The 27,795-nt window shown below is 47.5% G+C and overlaps 1 protein-coding gene across 1 annotated transcript in view; it reads right to left on the bottom strand.

Annotated features, from left to right (window-relative positions):
• TGFBRAP1 (transforming growth factor beta receptor associated protein 1) overlaps positions 1-27,795 on the bottom strand; it is a 255,012-nt gene that overhangs the window by 139,193 nt on the left and 88,024 nt on the right. Inside the window, exon 8 of the mRNA XM_086934675.1 lies at positions 134-280. Coding sequence (XP_086790801.1) covers positions 134-280 — 147 coding nt within the window. The remainder of the gene's footprint in view (positions 1-133; positions 281-27,795) is intronic.

Genomic DNA, 27,795 nt, shown 5'->3' with positions numbered 1-27,795 from the left:
ATTGAATAAAAACAATTCCCCTTAGTATGTCTTGAAAATGGCCTAGCTTAATTTTAAGATTTAACAGTATTATTCACTTTTCCATGGCATGCCAGTGTATTGTGTACTTCATCCCCATGTTGGAATTACTTACCTGCAACCTTCTGTCAAGAACTAAATGTTCAAGATATTTCAGAATTGCTCTAGGGTATTTCCTAAGACATTTGATTACATCATCAGGACAAAAGCCATTTTTCTGCTGTTCATCGCAAGGTCTTCTAGTGAAAATCTGGACACCAATCTAAAATAGAAAGAAAAGTTACACATCACATTTTACAAACAATAAGTAACTAGACATAAATTAATTCATGTCAATCATAGTAGTAATCACAGAAATAACTGACCCTCTGCTTCTAAACTACTATATACCTGTTCCTATTTACCCGATTGATTTAATAAAGCTGGTATTTTGTGAAAATGGACATAATATCTAATGAATGAAGTAGGAAAAATACATATTGGCACAAACCAATGATTTTTAACTGTGGCACACACCAGATCTAACAATTAACTGCAAAAAAACGAGGATGAAAAATTCAACTGCAAAGAGGCATAAGAACTGGAAAATAAAAATCTACAGGGCATTACTCAATCTTTAAACTACCAGTATTAAAAAGGCCATCATGCAGACTCCCCAACGTCTGCTTTTTAACCAACAAATTCCTCTATCATCAAAAGTAAAAAATCCAGCGGTGAATTTAGATGCCAACATGTTACTGGCTCCCAAAGGGAGCACCTATCAATTTTTTCACAGTTACATGCATTTTACTTTTTCTCCCTTTACTTCATTGTGCACGGATTTGGGGCTCTGCTTTCAATTGATGCATCAATGATGTGTACACAATGCTACTTTACTATCTTATCAGTAAGCTACAGTAATACAAATGGTGTGATCTACTGAACCATGTAAGAGAAATCACCACACAATGGAGTTCATGAAAGATTCCAAACTTCAACAGGCTAAAAAAAAAAACATTGCATATGATCATCTTTTTTTAACCCGTTGACCGCGGCGTGGATTTCCCCGCGGTGCAAGTGAAATAAAGGGTGGGCGTGGTTCGGATGGCCCCCAGCTGTCCTCCGCAAATGCCCACCGTGACGTCGGGTGGCCGGGGCCATCCGATGCACCTAAAGCATGGGTACTCACAAACTTTCTCTAAGGGGCCAAATTTTCAGTGTAGTTTGTGGCCGAGGGCCGCACCGGTGGGGGCGTGGTCAGTGAGAGAGGGGGCGGGGCTAGAGACAAAAAAAACTGTGACCATGAGGTTGAACACAGGCCCTGGCAGCGGATGTCTTTGTCCACTGAGCCACCAGACCGAGCATACACACATATCTCTCTCTCTGTCTCCCTCCCTCTCTCTCTTTCTCTTCCTCCCTCCCTCTCTCTATTACTCTACCTCCCTCTCACTCTCTCTCTCCGTCCCTCCCTCTCTCGCCTCCCTCACTCTCTCTGTCTCCCTCACTCTCTCTGTCTCCCTCACTCTCTGTCTCCCTCACTCTCTCTGTCTCCCTCCCTCCCTCTCTGTCTCCCTCCCTCCCTGTCTCCCTCCCTCTCTGTCTCCCTCCTTCTCTCTGTCTCCTTCCCTCTCTCTGTCTTCCTCCCTCTCTCTGTCTCCCTCCCTCCTTCTCTCTGTCTCCTTCCCTCTCTCTGTCTTCCTCCCTCTCTCTTTCTCTACCTCCCCTCTCTGTCTCTTTCCCTCTCTTTCTCTCCATCCCTCTCTTTTTCTCCCTCCCTCTCTTTTTCTCTCCCTCTCTCTCTGTCTCCCTCACTCCCTCCCACTTCCTCCCTCCCTCCCTCCATCTCCCTCCCTCTCTCTGTCTCCCTCCCTCTCTCTGTCTCCCTCCCTCTCTCTGTATCCCTCCCTCTCTTGGTCTCCCACCCTTTCTTTGTCTCCCTCCCTCTCTTTGTCTCCCTTTCTCTCCCTTTCTCTAACTGTCTCCCTCCCTTTCTCTAACTGTCTCCCTCCCTCTCTCTCCCTGTCTTCCTCTCTCTCTCCCTCTCACCCTCTTTCTCCCTCCCTCCCTCCCTCCCTTTGTCTCCCTCCCTCCTTATGCCTCTGCCTCCCTCCCCTGTCTCTCCCTCTCTCTCCCTCCCCGACTCTTTCCCTCCCTCGCCTTCCCCTGACTCACCCCCTCTCCCTCACCTGACTCTCTCTCTCTCCCTCCCTCTCCCTCCCCTGACTCTCTTCCTCCCTCCCCTCACACTCCTTCCCTCCCCTTACACTCCCTCCCTCTGTCTCTCCCTCCCTCGCCCTCCCCTCACACTCCCTCCCTCTGTCTCTCCCTCCCTCGCCCTCCCCTGACTCTCACTCTCCCTCTCCCTCACCCTGCCCTGGCTCTCCCTCCCTCCCTCCCTCTCCCCTGACTCTCCCTCTCTCTCCCTCCCCTGACTATCCCTCTCTCTACCTCCCTCCCCTCACTCTCCCTCCCTCCCTCTCTCTCCCTCTCCCTCCCCTCACTCTCCCTCCCTCTGTCTCTCTCTCCCTCCCTCGCCCTCCCCTCACTCTCCCTCCCTCTGTCTCTCCCTCCCTCGCCCTCCCCCGACTCTCACTCTCCCTCTCCCTCACCCTGCCCTGGCTCTCCCTCCCACCCTCCCTCTCCCCTGACTCTCCCTCTCTCTCCCTCCCCTGACTCTCCCTCTCTCTACCTCCCTCCCCTCACTCTCCCTCCCTCCCCTCACACTCCCTCCCTCTGTCTCTCCCTCTCCCTCCCTCGCCCTCCCCTCACTCTCCCTCCCTCCCTCTGTCTCTCCCTCCCTCGCCCTCCCCTCACTCTCCCTCCCTCTGTCTCTCCCTCCCTCGCCCGCCTCTGACTCTCACTCTCCCTCTCCCTCACCCTGCCCTGGCTCTCCCTCCCTCCCTCCCTCTCCCCTGACTCTCCCTCTCTCTCCCTCCCCTGACTCATCCCTCTCTCTACCTCCCTCCCCTCACTCTCCCTCCCTCCCTCCCCTCACACTCCCTCCCTCTGTCTCTCCCTCCCTCGCCCTCCCCTGACTCTCACTCTCCCTCTCCCTCACCCTGCCCTGGCTCTCCCTCCCTCCCTCTCCCCTGACTCTCCCTCTCTCTCCCTCCCCTGACTCTCCCTCTCTCTACCTCCCTCACCCCCTGGCTCTCCCTCTGTCTCCCTTCCCTGACTCTCCCTCTCTCGCCCTCACTCTCCCTTCCTCAACCTCCCCTGTCTCTCCCTCCCTCTGTCTCTCCCTCCCTCTGTCTCACACTCCCCTGACTCTCCCCCTCCCTCTCTCACTCCCTCCCTCGCCCTCCCCTGACTCTCTCACTCCCTCAACCTCCCCTGACTCTCCCTCCCTCTGTCTCTCCCTCCCTCGCCCTCTCTCTCCATCTCTGTCTCCCTATCTCTGTCTAGGCAAGGTGTATTAATTCTATTAGAAATATCACGAAAAGCAAGAGCTATTTGCTGCACACATCGAACCACCTTCCCCAGCCTTCCCAAAATCTGCAGCACATTATTAGTGACTCCCTAATGTAGAGGGTGCACGAGAGCTGGCTGGACCACTGCAGCAGAGATCAGGTGTAATCCGGAGGGCAGAGATTCCAAATAAGGCTGGGCTGATTCAGACTTTCATCCCTTCAGTGTCGATAAAACAAATGCTACTCGAGGCTGCGCAGAGTGATCTCCAAGTGGCTCGGTTCAATCAGTCACGGGGTTTGTCCTGATCACTGTAATTGTCCAACAATCCCCCCCTCCCCCCCCCTCCTCCTCTGTGGCAGCCCGGGATGAGTCAGCTTGCCTGGCGCGCACACAGCCGGAGCACTACACAGGTCTTTAAAAGACCATTACATCGTTAATGAGGCTTTGTTCTGTTTCACCTCTTCTGAGGCCCCTGCAGCTCCACTCTATGGCTGGAATTTCCCAGCCCCGTAGAGCAGAGCCTCTCCGAGTCAGGCTGCATCAACCGCCGGTGTTTACTAAAACTCTTGATTTTTTTTTTTTAAATTGGTACATGTCTGTAAGGTCCGGCGGGCCGCCAAGGAAGGCTTGCCGGGCCGCCACCGGCCCGCGGGCCGTACTATGAGTACCCCTGACCTAAAGGGTTAATGCTAGAGCCCTTCCAATAGTCCTAATGAGATTACCCCCTTTACAACGGGTAAAAGAGGCAGAAAATAAACAGCTCAGAATAAATATGTAAGGATTTCCCTGGAATTCAAAAAACGTAGAATGTGTTCTCAGAACTAATCTGCTTCTATGGATATTCATGGCAGGATTACTATATCAAAGAGGGATAAAGCTCATTTACTCAGAAAAGGAAAGTCCAGATAAACTAGTAAACAGTGTCTCACAAGTGTAATCACACTGAATAGCATGCGCGCAAAGGGATTATGAGCCACAGCAAACAAAGTATCTTTCAAATACTAAACCTAGGTGGGCCTGTACACTGGGAAATATAGGTGCAGAAGGCCATCAAAACTATCTTTCGTCAGGTCTGACATTTCCCCCACTAACTTTTGATATACAACAATCAAGACTGACTTTTTATTGTCCATTTTATATAATGAATTAAAGTGTGATCTATGCCTGGAAGAAATTTTGTCACCAGCCTTCAAGAACAGTTGACAAAAAAATTTGGAAGGTCTATTACTACACATTTACTTGACCATTTTAATCAGCATTTGGATATCCCTAGGCTGAAGTGCTCAGACTTAGTAGGATTCTATGAGACAGCCTGATATATAACAATTTTTAGATCGAATAGCCACTACTTGAAATACACAATTCAAACCCTTATCTTGGGAAAAATAGAACACTTAAAAAATGATCGCGTTTACCATCACCCTGGTCAGATGAGGTCAACATTTGATTCCTAATTTCTGGCTCGAATATTATCTTAAAGAACAAATCACTTGTAATCCAGAAGTCTCTTTCCAGTAGAGACAAATATTGAGCTATAGTCCCCTCACCGTTTAACTATTTCCCAGGTGTCAGACTGGATCTAGAAACTTTTCAGTAGTACCTCTGTGCACTGGTGGGTGGCGCCATGAGCCTCCCCAGTAACATTGTTCTGCTCCAGAAATGAAGTGTGTAGCCTATATAGGCACCACTCCTGTGCACGGACGTCAGATGCTTTCAAGAGTGTCCGCGCTCCCAGAAGCAGACACCCAAAATTAAATTGGTATGCCAATGCAGATTCCTGAACTTGGGATCCTATTAAAGTATAAAATCCAGTCACAGAACAGAAAGGGTCGGTGAGGAATCTTCAGCTAGATAGAGCCTCTACCAGGAATAGCATTACCGAAGGTAAATAACTAGTTCTTCTGATAGAGACTTCTAGCCGCAGATTCCTCATCTTTTGAATAGATATCAAATCAGTACTTATTTATTATTATTATTTATTATTATTTTAAACATTTGTAAAGCGCGGCTGACACCTTGGAGGTTTCCTGGCGCTGGCGAATACTCTTAACTAAGGGGAACAGACGGCGAGGAGCAAGGGAAGTTGGGGTTTTTCTAGGGGAATAACCACGTTTTGATGAGTTTCCTGAAGGGGAGGAGTTGTGAGATTTGACGGATATCAGGAGGCAGACTGTTCCACAATTTAGCCGCTGCGACTCTGAAAGATCTGCCCCCCGTCCTGACTTTGTTGTATCTGGGAACAACTACCAGACAGGCTGAGGCTGAGCGTAGAGTTCTGGTAGGGGTATACCAGGTAAACATGGCCTGCAGAGGTTTGGGCCCAGCTCCGTGGAGCGCTTTAAAGACAAGGCAGAGGGACTTGAAGGCCACTCGTTGTTTAAGCGGAAGCCAGTGTAATTCAGCTAGGGCCGCTGAGGCTGAAGATCTCCTGGTCCAGCCCAGAACTAATTTGGCTGCGGCTGACTGAACTCTTTGAAGTCGGTCAAGTAGAGCAACTGGGGACTCAAGTAACAGCGCGTTGCAATAGTCCAGGCCAGTGAGGATGGTGCACCTGACTATCAGCTCCCGAGCTTGTGCGGGAAGCAAAGGCATAATTTTGCGCAGGGAGCGCAGGAGAGCTGTGCAAGTTCCCACAGTTTTAGCAACTTGGGTTTCTGTGTTCATATTATTGTTCAGTGTGGCCCCTAGGTTGCGGACCGATGTAACTGGCCGAGGTTTATCTGGTGTTTCCGGGGGCCAAAAGTCGCCGGGGAATTGCCGAGGAATGCGACTTCCTGCACAGTACAGAACCTCCGTTTTGGAGGAATTAAATTGCAGCGAGTTATTATGTAGCCACCCAGCCGTCTCCCTTAAGCAGTCATGAAAGGCTGCAAGGGGGGTAGAGTCTTCTCCCTCCCAAGAGAGGATGAGCTGGGTGTCGTCCGCATAATTTATGGTTTTTAACCTGTGGGCCTTTATTAGCGTGATCAGAGGTTTAAGGTACACGTTGAAAAGGATGGGGCTGATGGAGGTGGGTCTGTGAATTAACTCAAACCAGAAAGTCGAGCAGAACTGAGAAGGCAAAATGCCATTCTCGTGGGACCCAACTGTCCTTACAACAGTGCTTTGTGAAGGAATTGAGGGACGCCCATGTAGCAACCTGGCAAATGTCTAGGACAGGGTCTCTGCTTGTAGCAGGTTTGGATCTTGTAGAATGAGCATGCAGTTCTTCCAGAAGCTGCTTTTTAGCCAGTGTGTGGCAGATCTTAAAGCAGAGCATGGACCAGCATGAGATGGTCCATTCTTTTTCGTTCCAGAGAACCCCACAAAAAGCTGATCATTCACCTGGTGTTCTTTGGTAGAATCATTATAAAAGGTCAGTGCTCTCTTGGGGTTCAAGCGATTAATTGTCTCCTCCCTAGAGGCATAGCATAGGACACCAGCAGGGTATGGTTTGACCAATGTGGAACAGCATCACAACTTTTGATAAGAAGGATGCTCATGTGCGCAGAACCAGTTTGTCTGAGAAGAAGGTGACACCGAACATGAAGTTCACTCACCCACCGTGCTGGTATAATGTTGACGAGGAACATGGTCTTGAGCGTGAGATGCAGCTTTGAGCAGCTGCAAAGCAGCTTGATGGAAGTGCCCATCAGGACCACAAGGACCAAACTAAGGTTCCCACTATGGCAGGAGAAATGGGGAAGGGACACAACAGATGCTGTAACCATTTTCAAAAACTCATAACATATGGAGACTTAAACAATGAATGCTGATCCAGCAATCACAAGAAAGTTAAACAAGCAGAAAGGTACCATTGAACAGTGCCCAGAGCATAGCTGTACTGGGCCAGGGCCAAACAAATAACAAAACGTCAAATATAATTGCCTGGTAGGGATCTATCTACCAGGAGTGTCACCAAGCCCCAAATCTGTCCTAAAGACAGGCGTATACAGTTTGTCGAGGGACGTCTGGCTGTCAAGATAGCGCAAGCATGAAGGTTGAGATTGTGAAGGCCTGGGAGCAGAACTGGGCTTTTCGGCGGCGACAGCATATCCTCTCAGAGGGACAGCCAGATTGGAGTACAGATGCTCCAGTACATGAGTTCTAGATAACTTCCTCTCCATGCCCAATCCAGAGCCACTAGGATGACCTGGGTCCAGCCTGTCCTGATCTTCTTGAGAACTTGGGGCAAGAGTAGTATCAGCATAAAGAAACCCCACGTTCCACTTAAGGAGGAATGCGTCTCGAGAGAGAGAACTTGGAAACTCCAAAGAGTAAAAATGCTGACATTGAGCGCCTTTGGAGGTGCCACCTCCGGATGCAACTGCTACTTGTGATTTGCTATGTGTCAATGGCCGAGGTCAATCACCCTGGCATTCAAAGACCATGCCAGATGGTTCACCACCAGGAATACTTTTGGCAATCCAGCAATTTCCAATGGTACAGGACCTCCAGGCCTAGGGTCCATGACCCCACCCTGCTCTTTTTCTTGAAATACCATATGGCAGTGGTGTTGTCCATGATCAACTCTGCAAGCTTCACCTTGATGGATGAAAGGAAGGCTTTCAATGCCAAGCGTTTGACCCTCAGCTCCATAAGGTTGATATGGAGCTAGGAGTCCACCGGTATCCAGAGGCTTCTGACCTCCATCTCTGGGAGAGCATAGATGGCTGCTTCAACCCAGAAGTGATGCATCGGTCACCACTGCTAAAACTGGCTAGAACAGTGAGAGAGGTCTGCCGCAGATCCAATCACTGTATATTAACTACCACTGCGGATCTTTTGCAGTCGCCTCCAAAATCTGAATATGGTCAGAGAGGCCCCCTTCAAGTTAGGCCCCTTGAGACTGCAGAGCCTGCATATGCCACATGGCATGCTCAACCAGCAGGATGCAGGAGGCCATCAGCCCCAGCAGTCTCAGAGTCAACCTCATTGAATTCCAGGACAGAGGCTGAAAGATGTATATCATAGCTAGAATGTCTGGGACTCTCTTTCCCGGGAGAAAGGCACAAAATCGAACCATGTCCAGAATGGCTCTGATAAAGGAGAGCGTCTGATAAGGATTCAGTTGTGACTTCGGTACGCTGACTGTGAACCCCAAAGATTACGGGAGGTTTGCCGTAGTCTCAGAGGTGGCAGACAACTGTTTGGGCAAGGATGCATTCAACAGCAAGTTGGGAAGACTGGCACCCCTGATCTCAGCGAATGAGTCCCCACCATCGCTTTCTTGAACATCTGAGGGGCACTGGTGAGATCAAAGGGGAGCACAGTGAGCTGAAAAGGCTCCTGACTTACCACAAACCGCAGGTAGCGTTGATGGGCCGGCAGAAAGAGTATATGGAAATAGGTATCCTGCAGGTCCAACGCCACCATCCAGTCAGCAGGCTCAAAACCTGCGCCAGAGTGAGCATCTTAAATTTGTCCTTCTAGAGGAACGCATTGATATAGCGCAGGTCTAAAACAGGACTACGGGCTCTCTCCATCAGATGCTGGGGTGGGTGGGGGGCTGGAGGATCGATGTGGTTTACGGTGCCTTGGAGAAGAGAGGAAGGGTAAGCTATATCCTTTGTGAACAATCTGCAGGACCCACCTGTTTTTATATTCTAGCTTGCAAAACCGGGAAGAATCATCCGATCCTGCTTCCAACAAGGTGGTTATACTCCCTTTAGAGCACGCTAAAGTGGTTTAGCAGGTGGAGCTACAGGGGGAAGCAGGGAACTGAGTTGCCCGCTGCCCTTGGCCAGGGGGATGGTAGGCACCACAGCCTCACTGGCAAAACTGCTGGGTTCCTTGATGAGGTTGGACAGGCTGGCAGTAAAGGAGAGCTCTACCAAATCAGCAAAAGGAGAGGTTAAGGTTGGTACTGATGTCGGAACCATTGTTCTAAAGTGGAATCATCCTAGTCTCCAAGCAGGCGAGTCCTGTTAACGGGAATGTCCATAAGGCAGGACCAGACAGACATTGCAAGAGAACCTGGTTGATCGCCGCCACGCATGGCTTTGAATGCCGACACTGGCGCCAATAGCTCGCCCAATCAGGACTGAGCCACAATAAAGTGTTAACTTGGCCGCATCAGAACCATCTTGGATGGCCTGGGGAAGGACATGCTGAAGATCTTCAGGGACACCAAGAAAGACTTAAGCCATAGAGTCCTAAAGGGCATCGGAATAGCATCCTAGGTGACAGCTGTCATTCATTGATTGGAGTACCATGATGGTAAAAGAATACACTTTCCAGAGGTAGTAGTCAGAAAAGTAGATGCCTACAATGCCACACATTCAGAGGAAACGGTGATGGAAAAGGAACACAGGGTAACCAGGGGGAGAGCAAGGTTTGTCCCAAGCGCTCCATAGGATATCCATTAGTGCCTCATTAAATGGTAAAAGGGTCTCAGAAGATGTCTGCTCTGGCTGGAGAACTTCGGTCAGCACATTAGTCTGGACCTCCAAGATGGGTAGCTGGATTTCAAGGACTTCAGGACTTGCGCATTCTCATGGCATAGGAAGCATATTCTTCACTGGCTGGACCATTGGGTGGGAGTAAATGATCTTTTTCAGGGGAGGTATCGAGAAAACAAGCCTCCTTCAAGGCATTATACCAATTGTTGTTTTGACAGGGTTGAGCGAACTCATCACCCATGTCATAAGCATTGTTCGAGTCTGTGCCGTAAAAGGATTGTAGGTGGTGTGGTCTTCCTTGTGGAGGTGGAAGAGCAATTGGGGAAGGTGGAGCCTCAATACTGTTGGACACATCTTCGGTGGAGGTCGGACCAGCACAGACTCTTAGTCAGAGAGTACTATGGGTATCTCCTTATCCTGAATCAATCGATTCTGTATCTAAGTCCGAGTGGTCGGCATGGACTGTGGCGCAGGAGACGGTTACTAAAAGGTGTTGTGACAGGCTCGGAGAGTGCAACTGGAGCGGAGGGTAAACCCGCCAGCGGTACTCCAGATGGAAGGCCGCTCAGCTCCTTGGGGTCAAAAGGCATGCTAGACTGAGTCGTCAGGAACCAGAAGAGCCGGAGAATGGCTACACGAAGGAGTTGTAGAATCAGCTGTGGTGTCAAGCTACTGCGAAAGTGAGACTGAGATACATGGGGCTGCTCCCGCATATGGCGAGGCAAATGCAAGAGAGGGCAGAATCCCGCTCTGATTTTTTAGGTTTCCTTTTTGAGTTACAGGAGGATTTAAATCTTGATTAAGACCGACTTTTGGAGCCACTTTGACTACTTATGTAGCAGAAACAGGACTGGGAACGAACACAAGACTTGGATTGCCACTATACCAGTCTTGTCACAGAATCTTCTTTTATTTGGCAATGTAAAGCTTCGCTTCACCGTCACAGCTGACCCCAGGGTTTTGACATGCAGTCACTGCAGACCTTGGAGTTGTGACTCCACCTCAGCCACCCCCGATGGAGATCTGCCACAAACATTTGTTTGCGACCACCCCTACAGGGTTTCAAAAGTTTCGTTTTTGGGGGGTGACATCAATAGCACACAGAGAATATTTAGGACAAAATATTGAGGTTACTGTTCAGAGACCAGAGAGAGAGAGCTCCAGACGCAGAGAGAAAGGAACGGACATCAAAATGCAGAAGTGGTGCCCACATTGTCAAGAATGGAACAGTGTCAGTGCTGAGCTGCATGGCGCCACCTATTGGTGAAGCAGAGGTACTGTTGAAATGTGTCTGGATCCAGTCTTATGCCTGGTGAATATTCAAAAGGTGAGGAATTGATGTTAAAATTCTCTATCAGAAATGTAAACACAAAGTCACTTGTTAGATCAAAAACACAGAAAGAAAAAAGATAAGTAGGATCTTGCAGGCTTGTCTTAATGGGGTGGTGCCAGGTATAACGCCAAAGATAATCTTCCACAAGACATCTCGATTGATAACCAACTTTCTATTCTGAATCAATACCATTTCTTAAATCTTTGCCACTGAAAAAGAGTGCGTCAGAGTGCAGTGGTTTAGAGAGGCGTAGAGAGCAGTGGAGTCAAATACAGTGGTTAGGAGTAGAGTGCAGTGGCATAGAGTGCAGTGACAGAGTGCAGTTGTGTAGAATGCTTAGGGTAAGTGTAGAGTGGCGTTGAGTGCAGTTGCATAGAGTGGAGTGGCGCAGAGTGGCGTAGATTGTTTCAGAGTAGAGTGAAGTGGCGAAGAGTGGAGTGGTGCAGGGTAGAGAGCAGTTGTGTAGAGTGGCAGAGTGTAATGGGGTATAGTGGTGTAGAGTGGAATGGTACAGAGTAGATTAGAGTGACGTACAGAGGATTGGAATAGAGTTATAGTTAGACTCAGATTGTACACGCAGAAAACCATAGAAATTCAGCAGTTATAGTTTTTTTTTTTTTTTAAATACAACAAAATCTTTATTTTTGTAGAGTTGCACATGTGTACACAGCCAGTGGCCTACAATCCACTCCACAGCCATTCAGCTGGCAACCCGGGGGTCCAGCGGCATACTCCGTTCCTGCAAAGCGGTCGTTCAAAGTGCAAAACATACACTATTGTTCATGACGTGTATAGTTGACTTCATTTTTATACATTTTTGCAAATTAACGAACAACATCAGAACAGTAACCATAGTAAATACCAAGACAATACAGCACTCAGTCGCTACCATTGTGCTAAATTTCTATATTCTCAGCGTAGTGAGGTCTACTCTGTCCAGTTGTGCTCAGAGCGGCCTACTCCTGTGGTATCTTATCAATCCCTAGTTTTCTACAACCTGTTGTACGGCATCCTCTTCTACCTCAAGTGTTAGTAAATAGTCCGACAGATAGCACCAATAGTTTTTGGGCCGAGCCCTGCTGGGTAAGTCTTCTTCATACGTGAGCAAATTGTCTCTGCAATACGTCATGTCATTAATCCAGGCCTTAAGGTTCGGTACAGTGTTTCCCTCCCAGCATCTGGAGATCTGTCTCTTAGCTAGTAGCAGTGCTACAGCACAGAACCTGCGTCTCCCCGCTCTCACATTGGATAATAGACCCAGCAAGTATGCTTTCGCGCTACACCCTATGTCGATCCCCACCATTTTACTTATGAGATCTGTGACCACTTTCCAGTATGCCTGTATTTGGGGGCAATACCATGCGAGGTGTACAAAATCCGCCTTGTCACATCCACGTCTACACCTGGCATCCTCACGCAACCCATATTTATGGAGCCTCTGTGGTGTGTGATATGTTTGGTGTAGATATTTCAAATGCGTGATTCGGAGATTCCCATTTGGGGTTAGTAATTTAAGGATCGTGCAGGCTGTGGACCATTCCTTTTCGGTTAGTGGTTCTGGTAAGGATGCACTCCATCGCTGCAGTGCTTTGTCTGAAGTGTATGGTATTTCGCTTTGAGCTGTTCTATACAGTCTAGAGACCAGATGTGAAGTGTTAGAGGACTCGATAATCAGTTGCAACGTTTGCAATGTAGGTGGCTCTGCTGGATAGGACGAGTATAATTCCCGATTTGCCCTCTGCAGTCTATAATATGTAAAGCGGAATCGAAGTGTGGGGTTGCTTATATAAGTCAGGTCTTCCATTCTACAAATGGTGCCATCTTGATAGAGATCCCCAAACTTAGACATGCCTACATTCTTTAGTATGGTCATGCCTACCTGTTCTTCCGTCACTGATGGAGCTGGGTGGTGTTGTAGTGGTAGTGCCGGAGCATATAACGGCAGTTTGTGAGCTATTTTCCCTAGTGCCTTCCACGCTCGGTTAGTGGTGTCTATTGTATTTATGTCCCTTGCGTGTAAAGGTGGTCTCTCATGTGTCACTATCGCAGTAAGTGGTACTGGCAGTGCATCCCCTTCCTCAACTGTTACGTGCGATAAGTACGGGGTGGGGTGATACCAGTGCGCCGCGTACTTAGCTTGAGTGCACAAGTAGTAGAGTCTAAAATCTGGCACACAAAACCCGCCCCTTTCGTAGGGTAATGTCTGTGTGCGTAGTTCAATGCGTGCCTGCTTACCTGCCCAGATCAGTTTTAGTACCAAGGATGTTATATTTTTGAAGACCGCATTGGGTGGTGTAATCGGTATGTTATTAAATAAATAGAGGAACTTAGGCAGAAGTCTCATTTTCACTATCGCTATCCTATCCGCTAGGGAGAGCGGAAGTTGTATCCACCTTGCTACTTTTTCCCCGAGCTCAGTGAGCACTCTACCATAATTTGTTCTTACCACTTCCTCAGGGTCTCGACTATACCAGATTCCCAAGTATCTTGTAGGGCCGGATTGTCAGTCCAGTGGGAAGTCAGGGACAAAGGGGACGGTGGAGTCCGTGAGGGGGATGATTAGTGATTTCTCCCAATTGATTTGCAACCCGGAGTGACGGCCAAACTTCACATATTCCCGCAGTAATGGGCTAAGATTTTGTTCTGGATCAGGCACATATAAGAGCATATCGTCAGCATATAACGAAATGTGTAAGGGTCTACCAGGGAAGTGCAGTGCTGAATGGTTATGTGTCTGCCTGATAATGCATGCAAGGGGCTCTAGGACTAGTGCAAATATCAATGGAGACAGTGGGCATCCTTGTCTCGTCCCCCTGGCAATACTAAATGGGTCCGAAATGTATCCATTCACTCTTACCCTTGCCTTAGGGCTCGTGTATAGCAAAGTCACCCAGGATATGAAACGTGCCGGAAATCCCATTCTTTGCAAAACTGTGTGGATATAGGACCATTCGATGGAATCGAAGGCTTTGGCGCGTCAAGCATTACCGCCACTGCTTTGGTTTGGGGTGTAAGGTAGTGGGACAATGCAAACAGCGTTCTGGTGTTGTGGGAAGTGTCTCTGGTAGGGATAAACCCTGCTTGGTCTGGTAGGACCAGCTTAGTCATCAGGGGTTGCAGTCGTTCTGCCAACAATTTGGCCAAGATCTTTGAGTCCACGTTTAAAAGGGACAACGGACGGTAGGAATCGCAGAGGTCCGGTTGTTTACCCGGTTTTAGTAGAGTTACAATTACTGCCTCCCTTAGGGATGAGGGCAATGTTGCCTGGTCAAAGGCTGCGCCATACATTTCGACTATATGGGGGGGCGATCAAGTCTCCAAATTTTTTATAAAACTCGCAGGTGAACCAGTCAGGCCCTGGCGCCTTACCATTAGGGAGGGCCAGTATTATTTCGGTCACCTCTTCGACAGTTATGGTTTGCGCCAAGTACTCCCTTTGATGATCCGATAACCATCCAATAGCTATGTCCTGTAAATAACTCAGCGTTTCCTGTGATGGTGCAGGTGTCTGAGAGGTATAAAGGTCTGAGTATGCCTGAACAAAGTTGCGAAGAATATCTTCGGTGCGTGTATGTATTTCACCGCGGTCATCACGAATTTGAGTAACCGTCTGTGCTTCTCTTCCCCCACAAATTTTCCGTGCTAATACTCTGCCAGGGCGTCCCCCCTCACCAAACTGTTGAGCTTGCGGTCGTTTGGTGACATATTTCAATTCATTATCCGCAAATTGTTGGTGTTCTATCAGCGTCTGTTTAATCTCGCCCAATAACCCCGCTCGCCCTGTGCGTTCGTATTCATGTTCTAGGTCCGTCAGTTTATTCTCCAGTCTGGTGATTTGCCTTCTGATATCTTTTAGGATCCCTGCTGAGGTGCTGATGCATACCCTCCGCAATGTTGCCTTAAAAGCTTCCCACATCATACATGGGTCCTCAACTGTGCCAACGTTTAATTGAAAGTACTCTTTAATTGCATCTGACACAGCAGTGACATAGATAGGATCCAATAATGCTCGTGCGTTGAAACGCCAACTGAAGGGAGGAGGTATATGATGAGGGACATGTAGGGAAAGGGCAACTGGATTGTGGTCTGATAGTGTGCGGGGGAGTGTGTCGATATTTGTAGCCCATACCACCGCTTCGTCTGTCCCCAACCAGAAGTCTATCCTAGACCAACTGGCGTGTGCCACGTTGACGTGTGTCGCCCCTGGTGTAGTGGGATGCTTCACCCTCCATATGTCTCCAAGTGCCCTGTCCTCCATTATGTCCCTTAATTTTTCCCTGGCACTCCTATGGGGTTCTATGGAGGTAGCGGAACGATCTACTTCGGTGCATATGGTTACATTAAAATCGCCTCCCCAGATGAGGGTAGTGTCGCTGAAAGCTAGTAGGTGATCCCAGAGTTCCTGGAAAAATTCCGGGGAGTCAGTATTTGGGCCATAAATATTCACTATCGTGATCATCTGCCCTCTCAGTTTCCCCGATAAAATAACATATCTACCATTTTTGTCTACAATCGTACGCTCAATCCGGTAGTCAGTGCCTTTTTTAACCAGTGTCATGACCCCCCTAGAGTACGAGGAGTATGGTGCTGATGTGCATGACTCCGCCCAGCCTGTACCAATAGCTCTGTGCACTGTAGGATCTAAATGGGTTTCCTGTAATAGTGCTATATCAATATGATGTCTGTCGAGACAGGCAATAACCTGACAAATTTTTTTAGGATTGGTGAGGCCCCGTACATTCCATGTCAATAAATTTAAACTATCTCTATTCATTATGTCTATTTAATGACCATATGTCTCTGCATTGCAGTTCGTTCCTTCAAGGAGGGGCAAACGGACATCTCCATAGTAGGTTAACGAAGTGCATTTCGTAACCGATACGTCCCTTCACACTGCGCCATCGTGACCCCCTTGTCCAGCTCTAGTAAGTGTTACAAGGACACCGGGCCAGTGTATGATTATAGATCAGCAGTTCTCTCACCAAATAGTGGATTCGTGACTGAAATTAGTTCAGTTTTAAGTATAGGGTAGCGTACCATCTTACCGTCAGTCCGAGTCTGTGTGCCTTTCTCTACGGTTCGACTTTTTACCTTTAAGCACCGTCGTCTTAACGAAGTCCATCGCATTTTTGGGTGTTGATGGGAAGATTGGCTTGCCCTCCCATGTCACTTTCAGTCGAGCGGGATACAACATGGCATAAGGGATCTGCAGGTCACGCAATTTGGCCTTGACATCATTGAATTCCTTTCGTGCTTGCTGTACTGCATACGTGAAATCCGGGTAAAATGCCAGTTTGTTACCCTGATGTTGGATGTCGCCTTTTTCCCGCGCCATCCTCAGGATCGCATCCCTATCCCTGTAATTTAGGACTCTCGCTATTATTGGCCTGGGTGCTGCTCCTGGTTTAGGCTGCGGGACTAGGGACCTGTGTGCCCGTTAAATAATGAAGATGGACGATAGATTATCAGCGCCAAACAAGTCTTTGCACAATTGCTCCACATATGGCTCCATACGGCCTGTGTTGGTGGATTCCGGCAGACCTGCTATTCGTATGTTGTTCCGTCTTGATCTGGCTTCCAACTCTTCCGACTTGGCCTTGATGACATCGAGGACTTTCTCCATGCCGGAACATTTAGTTGTCGTGGAGCGCGATTCGTCCTCCACCGCTGATATCCTCTTCTCCGCTGTATCCAGTCTTTCACCTTGTTTATCGAGCTTCGCCGCCATGCTGTTGACTCTACCCGTCAAGTGGTCCAGTTTGTCATTAATGTCCTGCAAATTCGTTTGTATGGCTTTCAGGATAATTTCCATAACGCTGCCTTCCTGGGGGTCCGTGTCCTGATCTTCATCCGTTGATCCATTGTGGCCCCTCGGAGTTTTCCGTGTCTCAAAGTTGAGTTTGGGCTGTTTGTTATCTGGTTTCCCCATGATGTATGATCCAATGTATGGTATAGTACCAGCGGGTCGATTCACTTCACAGCCGTGGTTCCTTCATGATAGTTAGCAGGGTGCCGCCCAAGCCACCTGGTAACGCAATCAAGTTCCCTCAGGTGGGGGCCAACGACTCCGGTCCCGAAAGTGACGCCTTAGTGTTGTAGTCACGTTTTGTAGCAGCAGTGTGAAACGTGAGGGTAGTGGTCAAGCCGGGAAAGCGGTAAGCTGCTTAGGGACTAGCGATGTGATGCAATGTCCGCCTCAGGGGTCACGTGTAGATCTGTAGTGGGCTCGGTATATTCTTAGTAGGACGTCCTCCCTCTGCCCACACAATCCTTGGCGGTGTCGTGTTAGCAGCGTCTCGCTCCGTGGGTCGGATTCAGTTACCTCGATGCAGTTCTTTTACTGGTCCACCAACCAGTATTCTCGAGGCTGCGTCCGTGCCTATTTCATGTGTGGTCTCCCGTGGCGGGCGCCGCAACGCCGATCAATTTGCGCACCTTTACAGCACCTTATTGTGGCACAGTGTTGTGTCTCGTGAATAGGCAAAACTCACTGTGCGATGTGGTTGCGACGTTCTGCCCGGCAGGATGCTTTATGGACAACCCTGGAGCAAGCTTTAGGAATGTTTACATTGAGGTCAGCATTTATTTATATTTATCGCGTGTTGTACAGTATGGTATGCAGAGACGCTCAAGGATGCCGCCATCTTGTGCTTGCCAGTGCAGCAGTCAACGGACAGGGACCGTCGCATCAGTGGCAACAGACGAAAGTGCAGTTGGCGCAGGACACGGTAGGTATCTTCCAGAGGCTTACCGCATTGGAGGTGAACGGAGCATTGGCAAGCGGGGACAGGCAGGCAGTTTACTTGCAGTTGGTCCGGACAGCCGCCATCTTGACATCGGGGACACTGCTCTCTTATAGTCTCAGCAGAGGCTCCGGTTCTTCCCAGGCTTCGTGTTTGTCGGATACCGGCCTTTGACAAGTCCCGCTACACACAGGTCATGAGCGGCACCGGCAGCCTCCAGCACCCCATGCGCCCGGAGCCTTCCGCATCTGGTTCAGGTGGATATCGAGCCGTCCGCCATGTTAGACCCCGCAGTCAGTGAAGATTTCAGGTTGTACCTGGGTCAATTCTGTCTCGGGAGTCTCCTTTCCCGGCTCAGATTGTGCATTGGATGTTCCCATCCACGGTGGGTGGGATGATTAATGTCGTTCTATGATCTGTTTCAGCATGTCGGATAAGCAGTAGTATGATCCGCTCGGCGGAGCTGCGAGGTCAGGCAGCCATTCCGCTGTGCGCCCCCTAGCGCCTTCAATTCAGCAGTTATAGTTAACTGAGCGGACTATAACTTACGTCCCCGCAATTCACTGCTTATGACCTCACATATTACTCATGACATGGTCAGTGACAAACCAACAACATTTCAAATTACATCATCCAGTGAATGGGTTTCGTAAACATTTCTGAGACTTAAAGATATAAACACTAAGATACTGTACAAGTTAAATTACTATTCTTTCTGTACTACTGAGTGATACTATATGTACCATATATCATTTGAGTGGCTGTGGGACTGACTGTATTCGAATGCGAGTGGCTATCTGAGTGGCTGTATGGGTGTGTGAGTGGCTGTTTGGGTGAATAAGGTGTGCGAGTAGCTGTATGGGTGAGTGACTGCATGAGAGGCTGTATTGATGAGTGGGTGGGTGGGTGATTGGCTGTATGGGTGGGTGAGGGGCTGTGAGTGGCTGTATTCTGTGTGAGTGGCTATAGCTGTGTGAGTGGCTGCATGGGTGGGCTGTGTGTGGCTGTACGGGTTTGGCTGTATGAGTGGCTGTATGGGTGGGTTTTGTGTGTGTGAGTTGGTTATGGGTTTTAGGTGTGTGTGAGTTGGTGTGTGGGTGTTAGGTGTATGTGAGTTGGTGTGTGGGTGGGTGGGCTGTGCGAGTGGCTGTATGGGAGGGTGGGATGTGTGAGTGGCTGTATGGGGGGGTTGGCTGTGTGAGTGGGCTGGGTGGGTGGGTAGGCTGTGTCAGTATTTGTGTCAGTGGCTGTATGGGTGGGTGGGTTGGCTGTGCGAGTGGATGGGTGGGTGGGTTGTGCGAGTGGCTGTATAGGTGGGGGGGTTGTGTGAGTGGCTACGTGGGTGGGCTGTGTGAGTGGCTGTATGGGTGGGTGGGCGGGTGGGCTGTGTGAGTGGCTGTATGGGTGGGAGGGCGGGCTGTGTGAGTGGCTGTATGGGTGGGAGGGCGGGCTGTGTGAGTGGCTGTATGGGTGGGAGGGCGGGCTGTGCGAGTGGCTGTATGGGTAGGTGGGCTGTGTGAGTAGCTGTATGGGTGGGTGGGCTGTGTGAGAGGCTGTATGGGTGGGCTGTGTGAGTGGCTGTGCGGGTGGGCAGTGTGAGTGGCTGTGCGGGTGGGCAGTGTGAGTGGCTGTGCGGGTGGGCAGTGTGGGTGGGCTATGTGGGTGGGCTGTGTGGGTGGGCTGTGTGGGTGGGCTGTGTGGGTGGGCTGTGTGGGTGGGCTGTGTGGGTGGGCTGTGTGGGTGGGCTGTGTGAGTGGATGTATGGATGGGTGGGTGAGTTGTGTGAGTGGCTGTATGAGAGACAGTGGCTGTGTGAATGACTGGGTGTGTAAGTGGTCATATAGATGAGTGAGTGGGCGTGTTAGTGAGTGAGTGATTGTATGTATGTGTAAATGTGTATGCAAGTGGTTGAGTGAGTGAAGGGGTGTGTGAGTGGTTGTATGGGTGTGTGAGTGGCTATATATATATTTATATAAAACTCAGGTATTAAAAGTATTACCCAAATACTGATCCAATACACACCCTTTTTTTTAAAGGTTTTATTAGTTTACATTTTTTTTTATAATCCAACAGCATCATGGCTGCTCCTACATGACTGGGGGACCTGAGCGCCCTGGTGGGACTTGGCACAGGTGTCGCAAGACTAGAGTCGGGCGTATTTGGCAGCCTTCAGTGACCTATCAAGGATCCTTCCTGCAACTGGAGACTGGGCTGCTGATGTGTGGCCTTTGGGCTGGTGGGCGTGCTCGTTCTGAAGAGTTCGATACGCTCCTTAGGAACTAACAATATAAAACAGGGAAACACTCAAACCTTAGCAGATATGAAAACTAAGCCAACGGAATTTAGTGAGTTGGCAGACCAGAAGGTAAAACATGTATGAAATTATGCAAGGGTTGACAGGGAAGGAGAGAGGACAGACAGAACTCTTGCAGCACTGGTATTCCCTTCCCTGATCCACAAACAACTTTGTGCAAATAAAGGGAGCAAGGGGAGAACAGGTACACAAGCCCAAGTGCTTACTTTACAGGTTTATTACTTGCTCTACCAATTAATATACTTTGCGTGAATCCCCCTCACTGCCCGCGCACTTGGAATTGTTTCATAGTATTGCCTTAGCTTGGCTGTGTTGTGCTTATAAACAGCCATAACGCTAGGAGAAATCCAAACTAATATCCAGCCTGAAAATATTCCAAGCTCCAGGTAGTGACAGACTTCGCTTTGACATCTATAAAGCTTACTCTTAATTACTAGCCCCTAGATTATTGCAGCTATAGGAGGAGACACTTGACTTTGGCTTCCTTCCTCCCCCCACACCCTCCCCCCCTTCGCTCAGAGAGATGCTTCTCATAACACTTTTAAAAACTGGCAAAGCCCCAGAAAAGTGGGCCTCATTTAGTCCTCTTTCATTAAAACGGATACTAAGTTCCTGGCAAAAGTATTGACCAACAGACTTCGTCAACTATCACAGGAACTAATCTTGGATGATCAAGCAGTGCTCCTTCTGAGAGAATTAACATCTGATAACCTGTGCTGTCTATTTGCTCTACTTTTTTTTTATTTTTTTTATAAACAACGGGGTTGACCCTGTGTCCCTCAGAACCTGGGTAATATGCAATTTAAGAAATATAATGGTTCTGTCGGGTTAAAACAACAAGTGATTTATCCATAAAGTTTTTTTTCCACTGCTCCTAATAGAACCAACATAACCCCTTCCAAAACACTGTGACAAATCCTTATAATAAATAAAGAAGGACGACCTAAGTATTACTCTATATTTTCTTTATATCATTTTCTGAATCAAAAAATCACTCCTGTACATTATATACAAATAACTGTCATCACATCAAATATAGTGCAAAACCAAGTGACATCAGTGAATAGTGTACTTGTGATAAACAAAATCCAAATTTCATGTAAAAAAACTGCACATGTATATACAGAGTATCATTTCATAAGGCCATCTCAACCAAGTGCATTAGTCACATGGAATGAAGAAATTCTTTAATCAATCAAACTGCGCGGCAGAAGAACTGAGTATTCTATGTCTTTCAGTCTCGAACCGGGTGCTAATTTAGCACCCGGTTCGAGACTGAAAGACATAGAATACTCAGTTGAGAGGACTGTCGTGCTGTATATATTATTGTCTTGATAAAGACCTGCTGCGACTGAAAACATTGGCGCATTCAGGGTCGAAACGTCGACATCTACACGTAGGCCATACAAACTCGGAGCCCTCAAAAAACTTGAAAGAAATCACAGGATTCCCAGATTGTATCAACTGATGGCCTTTTGAAATGATACTCTGTATATACATGTACAGTTTTTTTACATGAAATTTGGATTTTGTTTATCACAAGTACACTATTCACTGATGTCACTTGGTTTTGCACTATATTTGATATGATGACAGTTATTTGTATATAATGTACAGGAGTGATTTTTTGATTCAGAAAATGATATAAAGAAAATATAGAGTAATACTTAGGTCGTCCTTTATTTATTATAAGGATTTGTCACAGTGTTTTGGAAGGGGTTATGTTGGTTCTATGAGGAGCAGTGAAAAAAAACTTTATGGATAAATCACTTGTTGTTTGAACCCGACAGAACCATTATATTTCTTAAATTGTCTATTTGCTCTACAGCATCAACTTGATCTAAACTTGGAAGTCGCGGCGGTCTTTTAAGATGCCACTAAGGCTTTTTATTTCCTTGTGTGGGAATGTCTCCTTGTAGTATCATCGAGGATGGTAACAGAACTGCTCACGAGTTTTCCCGAGCTTGATTAAACTGCTTTATACTCGGCCCACAATCAGAATTTATCTTAACTGATTTCTCTCAGACTCCATTTCCATAAAAAGGGGCACCCACTTGAGCTACTAGCGTCTGTCAAATGGTATTTGCTACGGCATTTGAAACTCTAGCTTACGTGATCAGAGAGCATAAAGTGATCTCTGGACTAAACTTTACCGATAGCAACTTAGTCATCTCTGTAGAAGCTGAAGACATCACACCATATTGAAGCAGCCCATTCACGAACCTTAGCCCAGTTATCAGGGAATTCACATTATTTAAAAGGCTTACAGGTTAACTATCAATTTGAACAAGTCTATGATATTACCATTGACTCAGAATACTTATCTGCACACAGGATTTTCCCCTACCCGGTTGCTGGATTTCAGTCAAGTACTTAAGTGTGGGGTTAGGGCTATGGTCTGATCAGAAAACAATGGGTTGACAATGTCAAATATCACTGAAAAGATCAAGAAATGGCTTTCTCTCCCTGGCAGGAGGATAAACTCCCATGAAAATGGTCATTCTGTGGAAATTGTTGTACTTGTTTTCCAACTTCCCCAATTCCCCTGAACCAGCATTAGGTGCCTGTGATAAAATATGATCACTCTCTTTTGGCCAGGTAAACATTTCCAGCTAAAATGGGAATTCATACAACCTTACGAACAAGGCAGCCTGGCTGTGCAAGACTTTCTAGTGTATTATAACTGCACTCAAGACACAATTTTCAGGTTACCGTCCGGAACCTCCATTTATGGCCCATATGGTACTTCCAAAAGATATAGCAGACCCACTACCCCTAAAGGACCAAACCCTACTCTGTAGCTATACTTTCCTTGATACAACTTCATGTACACAAACTGCTTGGGACAAACATGGGAAAAGGATATCACACCATGTTCTTTATGCTGATAAACATTTATTCAATCAGCCCTCTTTTTCAACAATTACCTAGGCAGGTGGCAGTAGCCGCAAGCTGCATTTTTGGGGGAATAGAATAATTGAAAACTGATGACCTATTTTACGATGAGAACTTCACTGAGCATTCACACAAAGTAAACTGGAGTAATAACTCAATCTTGGATAATCTACTCTAACTGCAACTTCGGGCACTCTGTAAGTCAGCATAACCCTGCCTCTCCCAGGAACTGGTAGCATACAAGGCACTTTCAGTGGTAAACACATTATCTCCGCTAACAAGCACATTGCCACCAATCTTACTAAAAAATATCCTCCTCTGCACAATTTCAGATAACGAATGGTTCTACTCCGGTGCTCAAGCAGGGATGCTAGCTCTAAATGTTCGGCTAAGACTAACACATTTTCAAAATTGTACATCAAGCTTACAGTACTCCTCTAGAAGTGAAGAGCCACAGCTTAGTGGAAGAATCCAACTGAAAAAGAGACCAAGGGCCTAATTATGAGTTTGGCAGTCTCACCGTGGCGCAGCGAAGGTGGTCCGGCCACCACTGCACCGGCGGTCCGACCACTGGATTACAACTTGGGCGGTCGGACCGCCACACCTGCCGGTGGCGCCCCGGTCTGAAGGCTGTAAATACCTGGTAGTGCCTTGTGGAACCACCACACATTATGACATTCCTCGCTGCCAGAGGTCTCCTGGAGGTTCTTACTCCATTAAACTGCTGGTGGCGAGGAAAGAATGGGGGTCTTCTCTTGGCCCTGTGGACGGGGGTGCATGCAAGGGGGAACATATTGTGCCCCCGTGTGGCATGCAACCTATTCCTGCACAGCATGGACTGCACAGTACATGCTGTGCAGGAAAATGTACTGGCGATCCCTCGGCGGTGCAGTTTAAGACTCACATATGAGCCAATAAACTGCACCGCCACGCCGCTCGCCTGACCAGGAGAATACTCGTAATCTGGTGGGCGGACGGCAGCCCTGTTTGATGGTGTGGGAGCGGGGTGGTAACTCCCACACCGCCAGACTCATAGTCTGGCCCTAAATGTCAGAAGCCGATTTTCTCCACCATGTATGGGATAGTCCTTCTACTAACAGGTATGGGAGCGACTCTCCTATATGATAGTCATAGATACGTAACCCTCACCCAAGCTGTGAAACTCTATACCCTCCATTTTGAGATATGCATCCGACTATACCTTTTTCAGAAAGGCCTTGAAAACCTGGCTGTTTAAACAGTTGTACCACAACACCAATTTCCAGACGCTTAACTTCCATCTCATTATTGCTGGCTTTGGGAAGATTGGCATGGTGTGGGAGTAGGAGTCTTCCTTCCAAGAGCAAACCATGGTTAGCTAACCTAATATTCTGCAGTTAGCAATTGGTGGCCTATTATTTGATGATTCCTCAGGCCAACAGACCCAAAGATTTTTGGACTCCACTACACACATCTAATGACTACAACTAGGCAGGATGAGATAAAGTGCACCACCACTCAGAAAAATAGTGATTGGATCAATCTGGTGGCAGAGGTCAGTACATAGTACCATACACTGTTTTAGGTGTGGGATCGATGAATGTGATAGGGAGCTGGTGGCCTCCTCCTTTCCTCAAAATCTAGGTTGCAGTTTTCTCAAATATTTCTCTGGCATGTTTACTCTATAGCAAACGATTCAGAAAAGGGGGTGGTGATGAACAGAGTGTCTGAATTAAGCAGACCACTCTTACCCAGTCCAAAGATCAGGGCTTGATCCATCACCGTTATTTATCTCACTGCCCCATCCCAGCTCAGAACCTGGCTTTATGCAAATCAGTCTGTCCCTGGCCCAGTGCATCATGGGAACAGGGCAGACTAAACTACCAAGCCAATTCTTCACCAGAAAGGAGACAAGCTACCGGGGACCGGTTTCTGGCATTTCAGCCGTCTTCGGCCCGGCTTGCTTGAATCCTGATGGAGCAGTGAGAAAGGGACTCATGTCTGAGTATACCCTGCCACACCTATAGTGGCCAAAAACGATTCAGAAAAGGGGGTGGTGATGAACAGAGTGTCTGAATTAAGCAGACCACTCTTACCCAGTCGAAAGATCAGGGCTTGATCCATCACCGTTATTTATCTCACTGCCCCATCCCAGCTCAGAACCTGGCTTTATGCAAATCAGTCTGTCCCTGGCCCAGTGCATCATGGGAACAGGGCAGACTAAACTACCAAGCCAATTCTTCACCAGAAAGGAGACAAGCTACCGGGGACCGGTTTCTGGCATTTCAGCCGTCTTCGGCCCGGCTTGCTTGAATCCTGATGGAGCAGTGAGAAAGGGACTCATGTCTGAGTATACCCTGCCACACCTATAGTGGCCAAAAACGATTCAGAAAAGGGGGTGGTGATGAACAGAGTGTCTGAATTAAGCAGACCACTCTTACCCAGTCCAAAGATCAGGGCTTGATCCATCACCGTTATTTATCTCACTGCCCCATCCCAGCTCAGAACCTGGCTTTATGCAAATCAGTCTGTCCCTGGCCCAGTGCATCATGGGAACAGGGCAGACTAAACTACCAAGCCAATTCTTCACCAGAAAGGAGACAAGCTACCGGGGACCGGTTTCTGGCAATTCATAGCAAAGGCACAATACGATCTGTGTTAAGTAAGATCTTGTAGACAGTGTTTTTCTCTGCACTATCACTATCAGTTGTTTTGATACAAAATATGCATTGTATTGTTATGATAACTTTAATAAATAACACATAAAAAGTGAATCTCTGAAACTGGAAGTACAGAGGATAATTTTGATCTCTCTTAGACACCACCAGCAAGGATGTGGGTGATCTGGGTTTAGGCTATCAGGCACCAGTAGGAAGCTAACACCGTTCAGACGCCTTAAGGCTGGACCACAGGAGCATGAACCATACCACAGAGAATACCCAGATATTAGGGCTATTTAGCACCTCAAAAGTATTTCTGATTGTTGGCTAGTCTGGCCTCTCTGGAAGGCAAAAAGTGTGGCTGAAACTGCCACCTTACAACTAACAGTGCTCGCCCAGTTAGGTGTCAGCATATAGTTATGCATTATGAATAGATCACCATCGGATGATTGCACTTGTTTTTCTCTTGGAGAAGTCTTTTGTCGTCACAAGACTGGTGACTCCTCCTTTGGGTGCTAGTGCGCATGGGCATCGGCTCCATCCTTAGATTGTTTTGCCATAGTAGGGTTAGATGGAGTAGTATGATAGAATACAGATCGAAATGCCCATGTGAGTGTATCTAAATAAGATAGTGTTGGAACAGACACAGGTTTCCGGGGAGGTTGGGAGGGCATGTACCACTCTGCAGCCCTCTATGCCAAGAACAGATGCATACTGGTAAGTAGCATATTCCGTTCGAGGCGTATGGGCTGCAGATGGTACATTATGAATAGACTATACAGCAGTTATCTCCCTAGCAGTGGTCACCAGTGTCTGTTGCAACAGTCTGAAATAAAGTCTTTAGTACAGCTTGTCCCACTCTAGCCTGTTGTGTTGCCTGCACATCTACACAGTAGTGTGTTGTGAAGGTATGCGGTGTAACCCAGGTAGCTGCTTTGCATATGTCATCTAGGGGAATGTTTCCTAAGAATGCCACAGATGCTCCTAGTTTACGTGTAGATTGAGCTCTAGGAGGAACAGTTAATGTCCTCTTAGCTTTTAAGTAGCATATTTGTATACATTTTACAATCCACCTGGCAATGCCTGCTTTAGAGATAGGATTGCCCTTATGTGTAGGAGAAAACGCTACAAATAGTTGTTTTGTCTTTCTGGAAGTTTATGTTCTTTCTATGTAGTACAATATTGCCCTTCTGACATCTAATGTATGTAGGGCTCTTTCTGCTACCGTCTGTGGTTTTGGAAAGAATACTGGTAGTTCCACTGGCTGGTTGATGTGGAATGCTGAAATTACTTTAGGCAAGAATTTTGGGTTTGTTCTAAGAACCACTTTATTTTGGTGTAGCTGCATAAATGGTTCTTGCATTGTAAATGCTTGCAACTCACTTACTCTTCTGAGTGAAGTAATCGCTATAAGAAAGGCCACCTTCCATGTGAGGAATTGTATTTCACACCTATGCATAGGTTCGAAAGGTGGTCCCATTAGTCTGGTAAGTACTATGTTGAGATTCCAGACTGGGGCAGGCGGTAGTCTTGGTGGAATGACTCTTTTGAGGCCTTCCATGAAAGCTTTTATTGCTGGTACTTTAAACAGGGAAAGATGTTGTCTGTTTTGTAGGTACGCTGCTATAGCTGCAAGATGTACTCTAATAGAGGTGTAGGCAAGGTTACATTGCTGCAAGTGTAGTAAATAGCAAATAATCTGTTTAGTGGATGCGTCCAGAGGGTTGATGTTATTACTGTTACAGTATACAGCAAACCTTTTCCACTTTGCTGCTTAGCATGCTCTGGTGGTAGGACGTTTTGCTTGCTTAATGATTTCCATACAGTCTGGAGGTAAATCTAAGTATCCAAATTCTATGACCTCAGGAGCCAGATCGCTAGGTTCAATTGTTTGGGATCTGGGTGCATTATTTCTCCATGGTTCTGTGTAAGGTGCATGGGTAATCTCAGATTTTGATGTGGCGCCTGTGAGAGTTGCAGTAGCGTGGTGAATCACGGCTGTCTTGCCCACGTGGGTGCTACTAGTATCATTGTCATTGAATGTTGTTGCAGTTTCCGAACCACTAATGGAATTAGTGGGAGA

The sequence above is a fragment of the Lissotriton vulgaris genome, chromosome 8 (assembly GCF_964263255.1).
Source record: "Lissotriton vulgaris chromosome 8, aLisVul1.2, whole genome shotgun sequence".
NCBI classification, from domain to species: Eukaryota; Metazoa; Chordata; class Amphibia; order Caudata; family Salamandridae; genus Lissotriton; species Lissotriton vulgaris.
This window is presented reverse-complemented; position numbering and strand designations above follow the sequence as displayed.